Raw genomic sequence first — 22615 nt, forward strand, 5'->3', positions numbered from 1 at the left:
TTGGAGTGGGTTGCCATTTCCTTCTCCAAAGTGTTTGTTCCCTGAGGACACCTTAAAAATTCCTTTTCTCTTACTGGACTTTGGTCATTGCCACACTGCTTAGTTCTTACTGACTTTCTAGATAGAAAAAAAATTGTGACCTGGCTAGGCTTCTAGACAGTTTTACAGAGAAGACTGCGGTCTGAGGAGCATAGACCAGCGGTGAGGGTCTTGCAGTCAACCAGCTGGAACATGAAGGCAGCTTGACCTCTGGTGTTCTATTGCCTCAGAAGGGGCCATCAGCTCTGTGTATGAAAGGAGCATAGTAGTACCTGCCTTTGGGGCTTATTATGGTTGGAAATGACCTATAAGGTTCTTGCACATAGTAAGGACTCAATAAATGGGGGGTAGTTTTATCAGCAGAGCCAGAACTAGAATTCATTTTTTCTTGCTTGCAAAGTATCTTTTTGTTTTTCTTTGGATTAAGTTATAAACTTGTATTAAATACAGGACTAGATATTTTATTTCATTAGGGCTCTGGACTCAGGTATACTAACTGGGGCAAGAACCTGGCATACAGGCCCAGCTCTGTCATTTTCCAGTTAAGTGAGTTCAGTTATGTTGTTAATCTCCCTGGCCTTGGTTTTCTCAGAGGGATCAGGGACAATGCACTGTTTCTAAGGACCCCTCTGCCTCATCCACTGTCTGACATTGCTGTGTGTGGCTTGTTGATCACCCACCTCAGTACCATGCCTCCCCACTTTGCTGAGTTAGCACCATACCTTACGATGGCCTTGGTGAAAACAGACACGGTGTATGTCCCTGGAGTCCTGGAATCTCGTACCATAAAGGCTCCTTCTTTGCCCTGGAATGGTTAATAAGAATGAAAAATCAGTGATCAGGAAATCAGGTTTGTGTATCTAGCTCTACTTTCTTGCCCTTGAAAGGAGGAAATACCATAGGCCAGCTTGGCACAAAGTGGCCTCTCAGCAGTAATGGCTACCATTTCACATATTCATTCAAGAGACGTTTTTTGAGCTCCTACTGTGGGTCCAAGACTATTCTAGTGATGACATAAACAGTAAACAGAGGCAAACAGACGCAAATTCTGCCTTCCTGGGGCTCATTACAGATATTATCTAGCCCTGACCACACATTGCAAATTAGATGTTGTTATCCTCAATTTCCTGATGAAGATGCTGAGTGCTGCAGAGCTGAAGTGATTTTCTCATGACCTACAAATGTAGGGAGCAGACCAGGAGTTTGAACCTTGAATGTGGTGGGTGAGCAAAATCCTTGATCATTCTACTTATCCATGGTGCCTCCATTCAACAAATGTTAGAAGCCACTTGTCCATTCCCCATAAGGGCACAAAATTTCTGTCAAGGAAGATTCATCAGTTCCTTAATGGGAATATATACTGTAGACTCTTTTTCAAGTGCTGTTTTTGCTGCAGGGCAAAAGGAGAAAGAACATGAAGCTGCTGGTTCTAAGAGGGAAGTGCAGAGAAGGGGGAATTCTCCAAAATATGCCCTCTACCCCACTGACATTTTGCCAGTGCTGATGAAATAAGTACAAACAAATGGAGACACCAGTTTATTCATTCCTGGTAGGACCTTTAAAAATCTTAACTCTGATTTTGAGTACTTTGTGTCCAATGCTCTGTTCCTATATAGCTGTCAGTCTGTGCTGGTGACATTTGCAAAACTTATTTCTGTGGTTCACTTAACTTAGACATAGTGAGGTCCACATAGATGGTTATACTAATTGTTTGAATCCTAGAATCTCAGGGTTAGAGAAGGTCCCAGAAATGTTTTCTACCCCAGAATTATCCCAACCTCAGTACTATGGACATTTGGGACGTAGTATTTTTTGGTTGAGGGGACTGTCCTGTATATTATAGAATGTTTAACAGCATCCCTGGCCTCTATCAACTGGATGCTAGACATTGTCACATGTTCGCTTGGGGACAAAGTCGCCCTTGGTTGAAAATCACTGATCTGGCCTAACCCCCTGTGCCCCAAACTTTATTGATGATTACAAAATCACATGAAGAATCTAAAGCACAAAACAAGACAAAGCAAAACAATGACCACAAGCAGTTGATCACGCTCCTCTTGATGCCTATACACTTAGAATCTCCAGGACTGGGACCCTGGGGCCTGAACTTTTAAAAGGCTTATGGACATTCAGATTTTGTCTCTACTGACTCAACCAAATATACATTTCTTACTTATAACCTTCCTGATGGGTAGTCTCTGTCTTTTGAAAGAGCACTCATAGTTGGAAAGCTCATCCTCACATAGAAATGTAACCTGCTTCCTTTGACGTGGCCCTAAACCTGCAGAACAACATGTGTAGGGGACAGTTGGCCCTTACATGATTGTGCGTTCTTGCCAAACCTAGAGTTTACTCCATAAGCTCTCTGAGTTTCCCCAAACTCTTCATCTCTCTGCTGGGAGTTTCAAGAGTCTATTTTGAAATTTGAGGGTGGTGGAGGGTAGGGGAGTTTGATGAAAGTGGTCAAAAAGTACAAACTTCTAGTTATAATATAAATTTGGGGAACATCATGTACAATATGGTGACTGTAGTTAACAATACTGCATTGTATATTTGAAAGTTGTTTAAGACCTTAAAAGTTCTCATCACAAGAAAAAAAATGTAGCTATGTGTGGAGATTAATGTTAACTACATTTATTGTACATTTTGCAATATATACATAAATCAAATCATTAAGTTGTATACCTTCAACTTATGTCATTGGTCAATTATATCTCACTAAAACTAGAAAAAGAAAGAAATTTGAAGCTGACACCTGAGTCTTCAGGTCTCTGTTTTACTCTTGACCTTCCTTTCTCAAGGTTGTGAGGTAGGGCTGCCCTAGCTGTTGCCTAAAAGCGGGGGAAGAACCGATGAAAATATAGAAAGCGACTACATTTCTTTTTATGAGATGTCATAGTATTCGAGGACAGTCCTAGTATTCTGTCTTTGTACACACAGAATTTACTTTAATGATTCTGTACTTCATGAATTTTTTTTAAATGTAAGAAAATGAGTTGTAAATCTTTCTGGACCAATAGAGTAACCTTATACACCTCTTATAGCCTTCCACATTGTCCACAATGTATTGTGTGCATGACCTTGGACATGGTTAGGCCAGAGGAGAACTAACCAGATTCTTAGTTTCTTTTTCTCAGATATGAATGTAAACTGTTTATCCAGTGCAATAGGAAAGACCCTTCTAACTTGCTTGCAAATCATTCTTTTAAAAAACTTGACTTCCCCCATGTTGGGATCAGTAGTGAATTCAATTTCTGAAGTAAAGCTGAGCTATATGACACCAAAAAAAAAAAAAAAATCCCAGATTAGTTCATTAGAATTTAAAATAGCTTTTGAAGCCTAATTTAGATACCATGAAATGATCCTTGTTTAAGTGTACAGTTTAATGCTTTTTATCAAAATCAATGAGTTATGCGACCATCACCATGATCTAACTTTAGAATATTTTAATCTCTCCCAAAAAACACCTCATAATGATTTGCACCCCTGCCACATTAATTTGCCTTCTTTATAGATTTGCCTAGTTTAGAAATTCCATAAATGAAATTGTATAACATGTGGTCTCTTTTGACTGGATTCTTACTCTTAGCATATTGTTTATAAGGTTCATCAACTTGTAACATATATCAATACTTCATTCCTTTTTATGGCTGCATAATCTTCTTTTGTATGGATCACACCACATTTTGTTTATCTGTGCACAAGTTGCTGAGCATTTGGGCTGTTTTGACCTTTGATATTGTGAATAGTGAATCTATGTCTGGCTTCTGCTGCTGCTGCTGCTAAGTCGCTTCAGTTGTGTCCGACTCTGTGCAACCCCATAGATGGCAGCCCACCAGACTCCTCCATCCCTGGGATTCTCCAGGCCAAGAACACTGGAGTGAGTTGCCATTTCCTTCTCCAATGCACGCATGCCTGCTAAGTCGCTTCAGTCATGTCCGACTCTGTGCAACCCCAGGGACAGCAGCCCACCAGGCTCCTCTGTCCACGGGATTCTCCAGGCAAGAATACTGGAGTGGGTTGCCATTTTTTTCTTCAACTCAACATCATGTTTATGATATTCATCCATAAATTACATAGCATCACTTGTCTTCAAAAGTTTTCCCCTTTCACTAAATATTGAAGCTTTTGCTCTTGTCTCATTGAAATGTGACGGATTAAATTCAGGGCAGGAAGAAATCAAGCTTTAGCCAAAGCAGACATTATCTGCATTTGTAATGTATTCTAAAGGGAAGAAACAAAGACCAAAAAGGCCTGAATTTTGTCAGCTATCTGTGAAGAAAGGAGTGGGAATATCTCTTCTATTTAATTAAGAATGTTTTTTTGTAATTTTTATTCTTTAAAAGAAACCATTATAATTTTTTATAAATTTGTGATGAGAGAGGCGTTTAACTGTTAAGAGTAAACTGATCCATAGACATCAGACAAAAGAGAAGTAAGGTTTGCAGTCAGCTCTGCCAAGGACAGGAGGCTGGCAGAGCTCTTCCTCCATCATAGTTGCTCTAGGTGGCATTCAGCACTGGTAACAGGAAACTCTGCTTTGGGGCTGAGGCAGTCCAGGGTGTGGGGAAAAGGAGGCATCCGGCATGTACCTTATCACCTACTTCCTGTAAGGGGCTCAGAGGAAGTTACAACCACCAAGAATAAGGGTCTTTGCTCCTATCACTGCCATGCATGGGGCACTGATCTGTGCAGTGTAGCCAGAGTGGGTTGGGGAGTGGGCTTGTTCCTATGGGATGTAGTCAAGGTCTCAGGTCATCTTTTACTATTTTATCTAGAAAATAAAGGTGAAACAATAGGAAAAAACGTGCCAAGGATGGGAAATGTACAGATAGGAAAATAGACTTTAACTCACATATTCCCTTATTAACTATGTGTGTGCATGTGTGTACATGAGTATGTGTGTATGTGTGTGTGTGTGTGTGTGTGTGTGTGTGTGTATGAAGAAGCGTCCCCGCTTTAGTCCAGACTGACACTAATTTACTGTCTAGATTTGGCCCAGTTTACTCCCCTGTGGCACAAAGGGGATGGGTCAGATATTCTTTAAAAGGAATTCTAGCTCTAACAATTTATAATTCTGTGAATCACAGATGTTTCCAGATTCAGTGTATGAGCTTCAGTTTTCTCAGTCATTAAATGACTTTTGCAAGATGGTTGAAAGAATTAAAGTGCATAGAAAATTTCCTGGAGTATAATACCAGAACAAGGACTATTAGGACTATCATCAGCCATTATTATCACATGTCATGGTATGCCATCCTTTAGAAGTATTAATGCCATTGCCTGCTTTCTTCTGAGATATGTTGACTGTGTTAGGAATGTCCTTCTTTCTCTCTGTCCATATGGTTTGAAGGGCACCTTACAGAAGATAATCTTGACACACAGGGTAGGTTATTGTGAAAAATACAGGCTGGTAACTTATATCTTTGTTATGCTGCATTACAATCTGAGTGTCTCTGACATATAACTACTCTTCATTCTGGAGGTGGTTCATTTCTTCCCTTAAAACAATTCTTCTGTGGACTCAATATTGCATCTTTAACTAATAACACCTTAGAATCATGGAAATATCATAAACAATGTCTTAGAAAAGGCTCCTGCCCAAAATTCAGGTCACTCAATATGTGCAATGCTGTAAGGTATCAAGTACCTGCTTGCCAGGAATTCACCCTCTACCTAAATGGGTTACACAGAAGAGAGACTGCTGAGGTCCATAGCTGGGTGAAAAGAGAGCTCCTGGAGATGTCATGACACTGCAGCATAAGAGTTCAAAGGTGGGAAAAACCACATTCCACCGTTTGTGAGAGGGAAAGCATGAGGAAGTTCTTAGAGGAGGTGCTATCTGAAGAACTTATAATACACACTAAGAGTTGTTTTCTGTGGTTCTGAAATTTGGCTGAGTCCCAGAATCACCCGAGTACCAATTTCCAAGGTTCTGACTGGTGCAGGCTGACATCCTAGAATTTGTATTTTTTAAAAGCTCCAAACAGTGCTCATGACTGGCCAGCTTCTCCCAAAACATAGTTATTAATTTCAAAAACATTTCTTAAGCATTTGCTGTATTCATTCACTCAACAAATATTCAATGAGCAGCCACTATGTCATAGGTAGAGTTCTGAGGTCCTGTGTATAGCAGGAACAAGATAAAGGGTTTATATTCTAATGGTGAAATATGTTTGGGACAGTACCTTGAGAGATTTAGTTAACAAAAATGAAATAAATCAATTTTTGGTCAATAAAAGTGAACCAATCCATCTTTTAAGGGTCCTATAATTGTTAGAAAAGGAGACACTAAATACACCCCTCAAAAAGTTCTGTTGACGTTTTAAACATCATACAATACAAGGACCCACTGAAGTTTGCCTGTATATGACCTAAAGAAGCAGAGAGGATTTGGCTAAGTAGTTTAGAATATTAATAAAGAAGAATGTCTCAACTGCTCTAGCAAGCAGAGTGTATTTAAATGCCTCCAAAGAACTGCTGTAAAATAGAAATCATCTTTTGCTAATCATTAATGTGAGCTTTTTTAGGTGCCCCGTGGGCATACTTCATTAACCAGTGTGTGATTAAAAACAACAAAAGTGTACTTGTTTAAATTCAGTATAACTCTTATTATAGGTTCTTATTGGTTAATTTAACAATTTATTATATTATCCAACAACATAGGTGCTGAGTAGGCCACATATATATCACAAGGTGACTTGAAAAAATATAGGTTCCCAGAAGTTAACCCTGGAGAGTCTGATTCTGTAGGTCTGGGCTGGGGCCTGGGAATCTTTATTTTTAAAAATTCTCTAGTGGTTCTAATGTGTCCTCTATTGGGAAGCACAGGGTATAATTAAGTGCTGAGTTGGGGTGGAACCAAGGGGAAACCAGAGTCTTAATAACTCACCTTAATTCCTCTTACTCCATGAAATCTTTCTAATTCCTTCTAGAATCTTCTCAAAATTCCGAGAGTACTGAAAGCCTCCTGCATATGCTCAGTGTATCTTAGATTCTTCTCTCTCTCTTCAGAGTTTTTCTTGTTTCCCGATAGTGTGAGTCCCTATTGAGGTCAAAGATCCTATCTCAAGTGTCTTTTATGTGCTTAGTTCTGTGCTCAGCAAAATGGTAAGGTATGTGAGTTTATACTGAGAAATCCTAATAAAGGAAATGGTGCAGACATGTCATAATCATGACAGGTGCTAACTGAGACAGCCAACATCATACAGACTGCCTGTTATACACCCGTCACTGGTAAACACACAAACAACTGAACTTGCCCTCTTTGATGTGAACAAGCTGCCCACGGGCACCTTGTCCTCTTTGCCTGCTTACCGGCAACTTAATCAAGGGAGAAGTTCACTGCTTCAAAATATGACTGTGTGCTTGCCTTCTCCCTTCCCAATTTCCTCATATGGAAATTTTATTTTTGCCTTTTATAGAATGAATTTATTATCACTTTCAAGTTTCCCTTGTGCAAAAGTAAATAGTACATTAATAATCAACTCTATACCTTTAGATTATTCTTTGATGGTATTCATCATCTTTCCACCTTCTCATCACAGCCCTTCATTCTCTACTTGAAATCTTCCCATGTCCCTTTCTCTAAGCTCAGCCCTAGTCACTCTCCAAACCAGTAATGGTTGCCTGTTGGGGTGATCAACTGTCCTGGTTTGTCCGGGACTGAGGTTGGTGGTTGGGTGGTTCTGGGACCATCGGACTCTCAGTTTTAAAACTGGAACTGTTCCAGGCAAACCAGGATACATTGGTCACTCCAGCTTCATTCCATCCAAGAGAGGTTTGCAGTTTAAGATTCTTAAAGATATGAAATACCTTCAAACTATAACCGGAAAATAGTATGTGGTGAAATGGCAGAATCACGGTTGACATTTCAGCATAGGGAGACTAGTCCCTCCATCAACCCCTGTCTACTGTTTACTGATCTCACTGGTGAGGCTGTGTTGAGCCTGGGTTATTAACATCATCTGAATTTAGACTCACTCAGAGATATATTTCTCTGAACTACTAATGCCTGTACCCTATCCACTAGAGATTATGATTTCATGAGTCTGAGGTGGGACCTTGTCACTGGTATTTCTAAAATGTTTCCCAGGTGATTTTAATGTGCAGACAGGCTTGTGAACCACTGCTCTAAGCAAATAAGCTGATAAATTGATTTCTCTGTAGAAAGCTTTCTCTCAGTACCTGCATGCATGCATTTGGTTTCTCTGCAAGAGCCCCCAATGTGCAATTTTCAGGGTTACTGTAAATGTGGTGTGTGGATGGGTGCCAGCTGGCAAACTGTTACTGCTCTACCACCAGACAAAAAAAGAAATTGAGAGGAATCATTTAGAATCTTTTTATAGCGACCTAATACTAATAAAAAATGGGACTTGCATTATTTTTTGTGTCTTTGCTTCTTATTTTTGCTTTTTCCCCCTATGAATTCATTTTTCATTGAATTTGCATAAGTCTGTGACAAGTGGAAATTAAGAACCAACCACAGAAAGTAATCCATTACCACAGATACTTTGAGAGGCACAGCTTTAGAGTAATAAATGATCTTCTGATCCAGGAAAAGAGGGGTTCCCTTGCATGCCAGTCAGTTGATGGCAGCTTCCTTGAGTGCTGTTTTGAACAGGATCCCAAAGCCATGAACTCTGATCAACAGGGTCGGCCACAGGACCAAGACTAGAGAGTGGCAGTATGAGCCTAGGTCATTGTCAACTCTGACTTAGTCCAGTGCCTCCCTTGAACTCATTGAGAAACTGTGGTCCAGAAGGAAGAAGAGATGTCCCAAAGTCACACACTGAGTTGGAGCCAGAGCAAGGGCCAAGACTTTCCCCACCACACCATGCCTTCTTTCTTCACTTCCCTCTCTCCCTCAATCCTGACACCCCTAGGTAAGATCAGTCCTGGTCCTCACACTATATGACTCTGGAGAAGAACAGTTGTTTGAAAAATAAGTTAAAAAACAAGTGATGTATTTCCTCTAGTTCCACACACAGCTCAGCCAGGAGGAATCTGAATCACAGCCACCCCTGACCTAACCAGAGAGGCAGGCAGGGAAGACCAGCCCCAAGCTCTTCAGGGCCAGCCATCATGGTGGCAAAGACCACCCACTGAAACGGTGGCCATATTCACATGTTAATACCAAGACCTTTGATCCTCTCCAGGTTTCTTATACTGATGTATGCTAAGCCTGTAAACCCCCAAAATACTTTTATACTTGTACCAGACATCACTTTAATCCAACACATCAGCTCACTGCATTAGCACAAACCACAACCTGGCTGGAAAAAAGTAGCACAATTCATTTTATTTGAAGCCACAAGATAGGTTAAAGAGACTTACTGTGTCCAAAAGAAGTTTTTCAGCTTTGTCTCGGCTGATATTCTTATTGTACCACCTGAAAGCAGGAACGAGTCATAGAAAAATGATATTTAAAAAATTTAATTATTTTCTTATGAAAGATAATTAATAACAGAGAATTTTTTGTTCTTTTGTTTCTACCAATACTTTCAAACTCAAAAGCAAAAGTATGAACCATTTCCAGGTAATACTATGTTTAATTGGAAGGGAACAAATGAATCAGAAGTGGTAAAATGTTGATAATTGTTGAAGCTGTGGGGTTTTGAGTACATGGAGGTTCATTATATTTTTCTCTCCACTTTTGTGCATGTTGGAAATTTTCCTTATTAAAATTTTAGAAAACATTTATCTTCTGCTCTATTTTGTAAGTCAGTGGATGGTTATAAGTAGAATGATGCTAGGACAGCTATAAAAGTTGAACATAAATTTGAAAGTGTAGCAAATATCTTTTAAAAATGATTGTAGCATTTTCTTCTATAAGACTGGTTTCCAAGATCTTCTGAAAAATAATTATATTTTTCCCAGCTGCAGAAAAGCTCCTGTACAAATAACATTGACAGTGTCCCATAAGGCTAGTTTATCTTTGTTAAAAATGCAAATATAGAAAAACCTTAGGTATTGCTACATTCCTTGTGAAATGAGTGCCAAATTTATTTGTTGAATAAACTAAAAATTTTTAATGGATGTATTCTGCTAAAAATAAGGTAAACATTCACATATTTTTTACTTTTACAAAGTTTACTGACCTGAGATTGAACTTCAAAGTTAGTTTAAAAGGAAAATGTGTCATGGGGTTCATGTAATAACACAATATTGCTTAATTTTGTGTTTCTGATTTTATCATACAACTGTTTTAATTTCTTAAGATTTCAGGCTAATTTCTCAGGATAAGTGGCTCATCTCTTCTCTGAAGAAGTTTTAAAATCAAATTTTCTATGACCAATTTGAATAATAGATTAAATATATAAATGGAAAAAAAAAAAGGTAACTTCTAGGTTTATTGCTACCAAAGAATAGATCTTACCATGAAATAATTCATGTCAGACAGTTTTATGAACCAATGCACTGTGATGGAATAATTTGGACAGTGGGGAAAAGCAAATCTAAGTACACTATGGATTCAATGTCCCTTTTATAGTTTGGGTTCATCAACATACATAGCACTAAAAGCTCTTCTTCAAACATCTCAGAGCATTTGAAACTAGTAGCCCAGCTCTGTGCCTGGCTGGCCGGTAATTTGGATGTGTGACACACTACTCAAGCAAGCAACAACAGATAACATGTAACAGATAAATGCAATGTGCTATCATCTTTGGAAGTTTCATGACTGATGACTCTAAGCTAGTATTATACAGGTTTATAAAAGGGCACTAACTGACTTTTTATAAGTTTCCATTAAAACAGCCTCAGTATGAATGTTGGCTTCCTGGGTATGCCCTGATTACTCTCTTTTGCATTGGCCCTTAACTAGTCTGAAATCACATCTCTGACTAGTTCAGTTCAGTTCAGTTCAGCTGCTCAGTCATGTCTGACTCTTTGCGACCCCCTGGACTGCAGCACACCAGGCCCCCCTGTCCATCACCAACTCTCGGAGCTTGCTCAAACTCATGTCCAACTGAGTCAGAGTGGACTCCATCAAAGTTTGCTGGGGGGAAGCTCCAGCCATATCCTGGTGAGAACTTCAGGACTGCAAAGAATAATTAGCTAATGTAGAGCTCATTTTCATTGTCAGGAAGTGTTATCAGCAGGTTTTGAGACTTGCCCAAGGCCAGTGAGCTGGTCTGGAGTATCCAGCATTTGAACCCAGGCACTGGGGCTCCAGAACCCATGCTCTTATCACCACCATATAGAGCCTGTAACTATCATGTACCAGGAACTTAAGGAAAAAGCATTAAAGGCTCCCTGTCTGCCCCCAGAAAAGCCTAGTTTGCTATGCTGTATCCCCCAACTTTACATCTTTCAGGAGTTACACCTGCCAGATACAGTTCTTACAGTCTTACAATACAGTTAACTCCTAAGGAACATAATCATGGCATGTTCTCACATGGCTCCTTCTTTCCTTATCTATGTTTTAACATAAAAATGAAATATGTATAAATTTGAAGGAGAAATGAAATGGACCAAAATAATTAATATTCTTTAACTACTCTCACCCCCTATATCTTCTAAAATAGAGTTCTTCAAACTGCAGTGTGTCCAAACTGGAACATTATTCTAATAGGTACTTCAGTATGTATTTCTAAGAAATAAAATATACATTTATATAACCATAGTACAATTACCAAAATCATGAAATTTAACACTGACACAATGCTGTTATCTAATTTTAGACTTTATTCAGATTTCATCGGTTGTCCCAATAATATGCTTCATATTACTATATTTTTTGATTTGCTTTTTTATGGTTCAAGATTGACCCAGGATTACTGGTGCATTTAGTTACTACATCTCTTCCGTTTCCTTTAATGTGAACCAATTTCTTAGTCTTTCATGTCTTTCATGACATGAACATTTTTGAAGAGCCCAGGGCAGTTATTTGTAGACTATGCCTCAGTTTGGATTTGTCTGTTGTTTCCTCATGACTAATTCAGGTTACGCATGTTTGGGTGGGACTATCACAGAAGTGATGCTGTGCCCTCCTCAGTGTATCATGTCAGGAGATGCACGATGTCAGCTTGCCCCCTTATTGATGTGAACTTGGACTGTTTGGTTAAGATGGGGTCTGCCAGGTATTTCCTCTTTTTAATAAGTGATTTGTAAGAAGATACTTTGAAACTATGTAAATATCAAACTTTTACCACCTACTTGTAACTTTCATTGATGATTCTTGCCCAAATGAGTTGGTACTTCAAACTATAAAAAGATGGTTTTTCACTTTAAAATTCCTTCTGCATTCATTACTTGGCATTTTATGGTGAGAAGGAGTTTTTTTCTTCTTGTCCCTTTATTTATTTAGTTATCAAAGTATTTATTTATGATGGATTCTTGTTTTATTCAGTGATTGTAGTTCATTACTGTCATTATTTATTTTGATACTCAGATTATCCAAATTTTGTCAGAAGAGGCATTTTAAATCTGACTTCTGTGCTCACTCAATGTGTTCACCTTACTTAACAAAAACTTAGGGGGTACTTCTTTAATTTTTTGGTGCATCAAAATGTTCCAATTTCATCTTTGTTCTTTTCTTGCCCTAACTCGGAGTCTCCAAGGCATTTCTCCAGGATGTCCTAGTTGTTTTTAGTGGGAAGTGTTATTTAAAAACCAGAATCTGAGCGTGCACATTGCTACTCTAGTATTATTGCTTCTGGGCCTTCTAGCAACTGAGCTGGGAAATATATGCTCATGGTAAGTATGTTGTTCTCTACACTTGGATTTTATTAAACATTGAATAATTCCACTAAAACTATTTGTGAACTCTCCTTTTAAATAACAGTCTGAAATAAACAACACAAACTAAGCAGATGTTTAATGCCTATCTGTTTGTCTGCTATCTTGGTATTGGAAGTATTGCGTTAAACCATGTTTTAAATCAGTCTGTATTAGATCTAATGTTCATAGTGTAAGATCAATATTCCTGGAATTCCCAGGAGAAACTTTTCTTTTGACTACAATGTGTGAAGGCATCTGAAAACATTACTTTGGTAAAAGAGGAGATGAGAACACATATCCTTCCCCTTCTATTTAAAGTGGTCCCCAGTTGTTTATTTAGGGTCCTGAGTATGGAAGCAAGTCAAAAAGAGAAAATGCCTGGTATCTTAATAATTAACCGATGACTCACTCCTAATCTAAGAAGACCAATTAGCACCAATTTTTTTGGGGAAAAAAAAAAAATCTTACTCATAGGTTTCCAGGTTATTCGGAGACTTTTCCACCAGATAACTGCTTGGAACGTATCCTTCATGCCTGTTTAAAGGGAAATTAGTGTTTATATTAATATAAAGCTAATTTTTACATCTCCATTTCATAGATTTAATCAACTAGATGTCATTTAAAGATGAAGTCTTGTTTAGCATTCAGGATAAGACATTTTAAAATTTTCAAATAAAAAATTACTAAAAATAACAACCTATCTGTTAAAGGCTATATAGATCTTATTACTAAAATTTGAGCCATAATAAATAAGAAGTAGTTACTTTAATTTATTAGCTCTGCTTGCTAGTCTCTTCATTGTGAAAATTTCCTCTGTTGGAAAAAATATCAATGTTCAGTCTTTATTTTCTAATAGGAAACATCTGTGTGTGTGTGTGTGTGTGTGTGTGTTATAATCAGTATTTTTCCACTTTAGTGCTAGCATTTTATAGTTAAGAAACCAAATTAATTAAAATATAAAGAATTACTTTCCAACCACAGGTCCCAAAACATACTGCCAGTCAACCATGTAAACTTTTAATTCAAGGCCTCCCTACTGTTTTTTGTTATTTGTGCTCTTTCAAACATAAATGATAAAACATGAGAAAAACGAAGTAAAACTATGCTGGATTTGGGGTTAGGAGTTTCTTTTGAGCAGGAATAAATTGGGTATAAACAAAGACATATGGATCAAGAGACTGGTAAGAACATCAAAATACTTTACGCTTGTGTTAGTACTTTTCAAAACACTATCACACTCACTGTCACAGTTAATACTACAAGGTGAAAGCTGTGTCTCCTCCACTTTCTAGGTCTCTGATTCTGTACCTGTAAAATGAAGGACCTAAACTGGATCACACATAAAATCCCTCCAGACTGTGCATTCTGTGAAAAGATGTCTCATAACTTCTTGCTCTTTACTCCATCAAGTGTTTGAATTTTTTTTCAATCTAGTGATTTATGTTTAATGGGAAATGTGTAATCTATTTCACAGAATTGTTTTGAGGAGTGAAGAAATGAAGAATGGTGATGCCAAATACAGGATATCTTATATCTTATACCCATGGCTAGTCAGTCATGGTATTATGCTTTCTTTGGAGAACTGAACATCCAGCCTCAGAATCCTTCTTAAGTCAGCACTCAAGGTAGTCAATTCCAACTAACAGGAGTCAACTTGTTCTCAAATATGCTGTCTTTTATGTCTTTCTTTTGGATTTCCTTTTAATTATGTCTGTTTTTGCCACACCATATGTTTACAATTATATTACTAGGTCAAATACTATTTTGCTTTCATATAAAATGACAGTTTTAATATCCCAACCAAAACTGGATTATCTACAAAATGATGATAATTCTCTTCTGTGTGGGTATAGAATTTACAAAGCCCTTTCACTTTCTTTATCTCAATGATTTTCCCAACACTCTGAGATGAAAAGCTGATATTACCATCTGCATTTTACAGGTAAGAAAATAGATTCACAGAAGTTAAGTGACTTTTCCAAAGGCCCTGAATAACAAAAGCAGCTGATATTCAAGTCCGAGTCTTCTGTCTCCACATCTTGTGTACTTTCCGCTGTACCACACGATTACAAAGCACATAAGGGAAATTCCCATACACCCTGATTGGTCTGTGGGGTGTCTTCTGTGATGCCTTTTGAAGTACAGAGCTGAGCCTTTCCACGGGTCATTGAACAAAGGGTAAACTGTCATTTGGGGAAGTGAAACCTAGGAGAAGAAATTTCCTGGCACATAAGTTGTACTAAAGAAATGTCAGTTGGTTGAAGGGATGAATTTCTTAGTAAGTTCCTCTGGTGTTTGTGGAGCCAGGCAGTCTTGAATCTGTTTCTGAAATGAGCCTCCCCATAACAGGCAAAGAGAAGGTGATGTGACTGATCTTGTTTGTTTCCCCGTGTTAACTAGAGAGGGAGGTTCCAGGTGAGGGGGCTTTTAGGTCTGTTTTCAGCAAGCAAGTGACACTGCTTCTGAGACCACAGTTTTTGATCTAACCCCCCTTTACTTCCCTTGCAATGGAATTGATAAGAGTACTTAAAAAGAAGGTGCCTTGAAAATGTAAGTTATGATATATGTAAAAAGTAAAGTCTTTACCCTAAAAATGTTTGTGTACCTCTTTTTCTACTCATCAGATTGCCCCCCGCCCCCCGCCTTTTAAAATGTAATGATACCCAATGTTGGGCTTCGCTGGTGGTTTAGATGGAAAAGAATCTGCCTGCAGTGCGGGAGACCCAGGTTTGATCCCTGGGTCCAGAAGATCCCCTGGAGAAGGCCATGGTTACCCACTCCTGTACTCTTGCCTGGAGAATTCTGTGGACAGAGGAGCCTGGCGGGCTACAGTCCATGGGGTCACAAAGAGTTGGACACAATTGAGCAACTAACACTTTCACTGCAGTGTTGGCACTCCAATACCCTGTTGGTGGGGAATGTAAAATTTGGCAAGCTTTTTGAGGGACTTACCTTTTAAAATTAAGATGTCACATAGTCTGACTCACCAGTTCCATAGTTAGAAATGTGAGTTATGTATTTTTTCAAAGAAAAAATATGTTTTCAAAAGTATGTGTATTACAAAAGATTTCTAAGTTACATGAGCATGGGCAATGCAAGATCTTCATTGCAGCCTTGTTTGAAACAACAAAGAAAGCAACCTGGAAACTAAATATCCCACTATAAAATATTGTTTAAATATTTATAGCACAAGCATACATTCTAAAACTATACATTTACTTAAAAAATAAGGTAGATTTGTATGCACTGATATGAAAATATCTTTAAGATATATCATTAGAAGTTAAAAGCAAGGTGAAGATCAGAATGAATCACCTTAATGCAAATGAAAAATAGGATGCATTTCTATATGTATAACTCTTTTGCCTAGGATGCACAAGTAACTTAACAATGAATACTTTTAGAACTGATGTGCAGACAAATGGAGGGTGGCTTATTTTTAACTGTTATTTAAATAGTTAAACAGTTAACTTATTTAAACTGTTGTTAGTTTTTGTAACATAAAACATTGACATTGGCTATCCAGATACTGCAGTAATGGAGTGTTTTCATTTTCTTTTGAAAAATATGTTAAAATTAATAATAATCTCATACTTTGAAAATGTTTAAACCCTTAATATATAAAGATGGTAATTGTAGCATTGTTAATATTTTCAGAATATTAGAAACAGCCTAAGCACCCAAGAAGGAAATTTGCTAAATTATTGTACATTTTATGTTGGATTTATGCAGTTATTGAAATCATCTTCTGGAGATGATTCTGGAGAATATCCTGGGACATAGGTAAATATCTCTGATCTTTAAAGGAGAAAATACAGCCTTATAAAGCAGTGTAAATCTGATAACTTTAAACTAACCACTAGTATGAAACTCATATCTATCACAGAGCATTCTAAAGATCAGTAACAGTAATTTTCTTGTAGCTCAGCTCAGATAAAGGGTCATAAGATTTTTTTTCATTCGAAAGTCCAATTGAGGGTAAATTGTATTTGTATGATTTTATTTTCTCCATGAATCACATGGATGGCTAGTTCACAGGCTCTTGGCTTCACTAAGTCTTTAGTATTTTTTCCCTGATGCTTCTTAATGTAACCACCAATCTGCACCATCTGTACATGCCGTTTGTTTCCACCAACAATAAGACCCTCACAATGGGATATACACCTTCAGCCTCATTTAAGCACTCAAAAACAATGGTGCTTTGTGGAACAAGTTGCCATTCTCCCAAACTGTGGATATCAGTGGTAAAACCCAGAAGATTTTTAGATGAGTTTGGAGGTTGGGACCTGGCTTGATAAGGTCCAGGCAGTAAGTATGGTGAGTGACTGCCTCCCGGGCTCTTCTGAGAAGGGGAAGACCCTTTTCAGCAACGTCCTCCTTCCTCCTCCTTCTGCCTCTGCCCTGCTCTCCTCACTCAGTGCCATGGTCTCTCTGAGAGAGGCAGGACAGTCTTTGTCCCCACCTCCCCTCGAAAGCTGGGGCAGCAGCCGCCCAGGCGCCTTACCCGTTCCTGTCCTGAACCCTCCACCAGTGAATCTCAGAGCTGTCGAGCAGGTAGTACTCCTCATTGCGCTGTAGCATCAGTTCCTGTGAATCATTCGTTTGGTAGTCATACAGGGCAATGACCACGGTTTCTTCAAGTTCCCGAAGTGACCGCTGGAGGAGGGAGACAACGAAATCAAGCAAAGATGTGAGAAAGGAGGTAACCGGTGGAAAGCAAGGTCAGCAAGTCCCTGGGCTGTAACTTGCTCTTGGACCTATGCCAGTTCAGACGCCGGTTCCTCAAATCCACTGGGGGTACTCGCTGAGGCCATTTGCCTTCCTCCAGTTGGCTTTCTTATTGTCAGGCTCGTGATATGGAATAGGACACAAAGACACGCATTACCTGGAATTCACCGCCTCTCCCATTCCAAGTGGTAAACTCTGACTCTCAGTGAATTCCAGGCAGCTATGCTTGTCACAGATATCTTGTTTCTCTACTTAAGCCATGTCCTAATTCACAGCTTCTCTGCTAGAAGCATCACATTCTTGGCAAAGGTGATGAAGTCAACACTACATCATTTAGTTCATGCTTTCCTACTTTTATTTTTGGGTTTGTCCAGATCTATAGAATCATGGACTGTTGGAGCTGGAATGTCTCTGAGAGATCATTTAGTTCACTCTTTTGTTTAGAATAAGGAAACTGAGGCCCAGATGGGGAAAGTTTAGCAATTGAATTATTCTTATGCTTTCTGTACTACATCCCATAGGATCTCTTATTCCTCTGATGGGCTCTCTTGCTTGTATCACTGTTTTCAGTATCTTTCTTAGGATGAGATATTGAAGACTGAAGAGGTCCTCATGTAAGGAGTCACAAGTGTTCAGGGTGGACACACCTGCTACAGGTTAGCAGGCTTTGTGAGATAGCAAATGTGGGAAGAGATTGGATCAGTGGCTAGAGTGAGATTCAGTAATGGGAAATCAGAAGTTCTCTGAGTGCACTTAAGTATTTGGTGGCATACAAATATTTGAGATTAAAAAGTAAAATCACACTGATACAGTTTGGATTTGAAGCCTAGATTATTTGTGGAGCTTGTGAGATGATATATTGAGTACTACAGGCGAGAGTTGTTGGGCTTGAGGCTGTCACCCTAAGAGCTAATGGAGGAAGGAATTGTGTTCAAGGGCAGGAGGATAAAGGAAAATATAGTAAGGTATTCATCTCATTATAGATCCAACTGATTGATTAATTATTACTAAGACAAAGATCAGAGTGGGTTTCTCAAACCATGTGAAACCTTTCCATAGGGAGTATTTTGGACATCTATGGGGGTGTTTTGAATGTCACAAAGATTGAGGTGGGCTACTAGCATTGAATGGGAGAAGGTCAAGGATGCAAAACACCCTGTAGCATACCACATCCTAAACGACTTTTGAATGTCCTGTTAGATATTCCAGAGGAGGCCTCCACCTTACATGAAGTGCTTGGTTTCCTAGGAGGTAGCCACCCTTTATGTGGAGGGCAGATTACACTTTGTTTAGTTCAGAACTTGACCAAGAGTTGTTTGTTCTTTTCGAAAGTGTACCACAGATGGTAATACTGTCTTTGAGTCACTGATACTACATTCCTGGAACAGTTGCATTTGAGCTGCCAAATTTAACAGGATTCAAATACAGGTGCGTTTTATTATTCTGTCCAGTATAGTCATGCCCAATATTTATATATAGAAACATGTATGGATTTGTATAAGTTATTTTATTTTCCTTTTTAAACATTATGGTTAGAACATTTATTGATTCTTTTAGAAAGTATGTGTTTACATAAGTGGTATTATCTATTTAATTTCTTTTTGTTATAATAAAGGGGGCTTTATAAAATATTTGTCAGAAAAAGGGAGTACTGGGTCTGATAGGATTGAGAACCATGAGATTCCACTGAGAAAATGAAGGGATGGCATTTGGAGAAACTGAGACTCTGGGCTCCAGAAGGGCTATTTGGGAGCCCAGGAGATGAGATGAGTCATGGAATGGGGGAATAGTCCTGTCTCCTGGCCACTCTACTGCTGGTCTCAGAATGGCCCTGATTTCTGAGAGCTCCTGACCCCAGTAGGGGAGAGCTCCACCCAGCTGAGACTGGGCCCTCCCAGGTGGGAGTGGCAGGGGTAGTGTGCCTTAACAAGGAAGCCACAGATGTGTGTCTGGGTGGCCCCTCAGGAAGTCCTTCTGGGTTGATGGGGACAGGCTGCGAAGAAGGGCTGAGTTCTTGTGTACGTGGGAGGACCAAGAGTGAAACATAACCTCATCTGCATCCACAGGCTAGAGAGGCCTGGAGTTCTCAATTACTCTGATCATGAATGATTTCTATCCTGACCAATAATAGCCACCCTCCACCCTCTGGAGAACTGTCCCCAGTCCATAGACTCTCTCACACTAAGCATCAGGCCTGTTGCTCAGATCAGATTAAAAGTATAGCCTCTATAGATGCCAACTCAAGATGCCATCACTTAGTCTAGAACAGAACATGAAGGTGAGGGGAGAAGTGATTTCAAGTAATTCAAGATTGCTGTAGATTTAGATGTATGATTGAAACTGCAACCATGATTCCAACAGCCCTGCGGCTGGTGTCCTAAAGCTGTTCCTCCAAGAAGTCTGAGAAGCCAAGTGGTGGTGTCCAAAGGGAGGTGGATATTCCCTTTTTTTCTGACTTTTACCTTCACTAATAGTGAAAAACCAGATAGAAGCAAGCCAGTCTAAGGTGCAGAGGTATGGGTTTAGGTGGAACTGTTGGAACCACCTGCAAGCCAGGGCAGTGGGGTTCCAAGCCATATTTTCAAGGGTGATGGTAAAATGGTCTTTAGAAGATGAATGAAGTAAAATGGAAAAGAGCTCATTTTCTGCTGCAATTTAAATACACTTCTTTCTTTTTGAGTGAGAGAGGGCTGACAACAAATCCAGAAGTCAGCCCAGTTTTGAACGATGTAGAATTTCTCTTATGGGGAAGCTGCCAGTGCTTGAAATGTCACCATATTGGCTGGAAAAAAAAGTAGGGTTCATCCTTCAGGAAGAAGCATGAGGGAGCAGAATCAGTATGTTCTGGAATAAAGACCAGTTACTCAAATGTGGATATTGGCATTGGTATTACCATAAAGTGAGGGCTAAGATTGCTTTTTCTCCTGTTTTTTGTTTTGTTTTGTCTTTTCGACTAAATAGCTTCCCGAGAATTGACTTGATATCGCTTAAGTCTTGCAAGTCAGTATATTAGACCAGTGTTTCTCAAACTCCAGCATGCCTTAGAATCATCTTGAGGTTTATTAAAGTGCAGATTACTGGTCCCTTTCCCTAAAGTTTTGCATGTCAGAGGTCTTAGGGTGTGGTGAGGTTGGGCAGCGGGAGAAGGGGTTCTGAGAATTTGCATTTCTAACCAGTTCCCCAGTGATGCTGATGCTGCTGGTCCAGGGACCAGACTTTTGGGAACGACCACTCAAGTTAAAGACCACCACACCAGGAACCCTCTAGCCTACTATCTTGACTACCAAGTTACCGAATGGCCTTCGGATAACCTCTCGTGGGACTTGCTTTTCCAAGCTTTCACATGAGAATAAAATTATAACCCTCTGAAGTGGCCAGAACAGATAGTGAGTTTTGAAATGACTAGTAAAAGCATGGACCTGCTTTGAAGAATTTGAAGTGTTCTCAGGTGTATGCTTCCAAAATGCTTGTCTGTCAAAGGGTGGAGTAAATACACCATTTTATGTGGCTGTGAGCTGTTATTAGGCCCCAACCTAGTCAAGGTACTTGGATGCACAGTATGATACTGAGAAGTGTTTGTTGAGTGAAGGCAGTGGAGTGAAGATTTTGGCAGCTGAGTGGTCATTTTACCTGGATCCACCCAGGAGACAAGCTGGGCCCAAGAAACCCACAGTGTTGAGTTCACCTGCATCGCAACGAGGTCAGGGTTGAGAAAACTGAGCAGATGGGAAACCCGAGCAGATGGGAAACCCAAGCAGGATGACACCAGAGCAGCAGCTTGAGGTGCCCTGGGCCCCCGCCTCCCCGAGCCCAGACCTTGTGCTTTCACTCACCCTGTTGTCTTCAGGAGTAGGAGGAAGAGGCTTCTTTGAAGCTGAAACAAGAAAAACAGAAAAAGAAAATGAGCATGAAACTGAATGTGCCCAGCTGGAGATGAACGGCTGGGGGCTTTTCAGAGAAAAGGGGCCCCAAAGAGAACAGCAGGAGAAAGGATGAGACACAGGGCCTGGGTTTTCTCTCTTTCAGCCTGCATGTTCCTGATCTCATTTTCCAGGAGACACCAGAGACTTCCAGAAGCCCCTCTTCCGGTACCCCAGGAAAAGCCTAGTGCAGAGGGGTTCCCCGGTCTCAGTGTGTGTCCTTTCCCAGAGGCACGGAGCCTCCACAAAGGCACCCCCACCTGCTGAACCAGGACTTGGAATTGGTGACTCAGGGGGACCGTGACTCACTGGCTTCCTGATGCTCCTGTGGGCTTGGAGAGAGGGTGGATGAGGCGAGAGGTTGTCGTGCTGCTTTGTGAGAGGGCTGTTATCTTAAGGCTCTGAGTATTTGTTCTCGCCGACTCCTCGAGACAACACCCCAACACCTCTCTCTGTTTGTGTCTTTGTGTCTCCATGTCTCGATGTCTTTCTTTGCAGTCTCTTCCTTCTTTCCTCCTTTCTCCTTTCTTCTTTCTCTCCCTTCCCCTCTCTCTTTCCTTTCATCTCTTCATCTGTTCTCTCAGGATTTCTCCTTTAAGGCAGAAGTCCCCAGCTTTTTTGGCACCAGAGATTCGTTTCGTGGGAGACAATTTTTCCACAAACCCAGGGAGTGGGGTGGAGGAAGGGGTGGCTTCCAGATGATTCAAGTGCATTATATTTATTGTGCATTGTATTTCTATTATTATTGCATCAGCTCCACCTCAGATCATCAGGCATTTGATCTCAGAGGTTAGGAACCCCTGGTTTAAGGCACTAAAAAGGCCCAGTGTGGAATCAGTGGACTGAAGCTGTGTGTCTGTGTGGTATGGGGAGGCAGTGTCTAGGCTTCTGCTCAGTTCGAAGACTTCTTGAACAGTTAGAGATAAGCAGAGGGTGGGTGGCATCCACAGGTAGTGAGCACCGTATCTCTGCAGGGGGTTGACTTGGAACTGGGCAGCCATGTCTGGGATGTGGTGAGAAGAGATCATACATTGACACTGGAGCCCAGACCCTGTGCTGACACCTTAATCAAGGGCTGCTGCTGCTGCTAAGTCGATTCAATCGTGTCCGACTCTGTGCGACCCCATACACGGCAGCCCACCAGGCTCCCTGTCCCTGGGATTCTCCAGGCAAGAACACGAGTGGGTTGCCATTTCCTTCTCCAA

The 22615-nt window shown here is 40.0% G+C and overlaps 1 protein-coding gene and 1 long non-coding RNA gene across 3 annotated transcripts in view; one reads left to right on the plus strand and one right to left on the minus strand.

The window, feature by feature from the left end:
- LOC122439636 overlaps nt 1-22615 on the plus strand; it is a 78490-nt gene that overhangs the window by 20406 nt on the left and 35469 nt on the right. The window lies entirely within an intron of this gene.
- ITK (IL2 inducible T cell kinase) overlaps nt 1-22615 on the minus strand; it is a 63477-nt gene that overhangs the window by 12736 nt on the left and 28126 nt on the right. Inside the window, exons 5-9 of the mRNA XM_043464858.1 lie at nt 21324-21364; nt 17267-17418; nt 13231-13296; nt 9376-9430; nt 762-844 (exon numbers count right to left, since the gene is read on the minus strand). Of these exons, the coding sequence (XP_043320793.1) occupies nt 762-844; nt 9376-9430; nt 13231-13296; nt 17267-17418; nt 21324-21364 (397 nt within the window). The remainder of the gene's footprint in view (nt 1-761; nt 845-9375; nt 9431-13230; nt 13297-17266; nt 17419-21323; nt 21365-22615) is intronic.

The sequence above is a fragment of the Cervus canadensis genome, chromosome 4 (genome assembly GCF_019320065.1).
Source record: "Cervus canadensis isolate Bull #8, Minnesota chromosome 4, ASM1932006v1, whole genome shotgun sequence".
In the NCBI taxonomy this organism is placed as follows: Eukaryota; Metazoa; Chordata; class Mammalia; order Artiodactyla; family Cervidae; genus Cervus; species Cervus canadensis.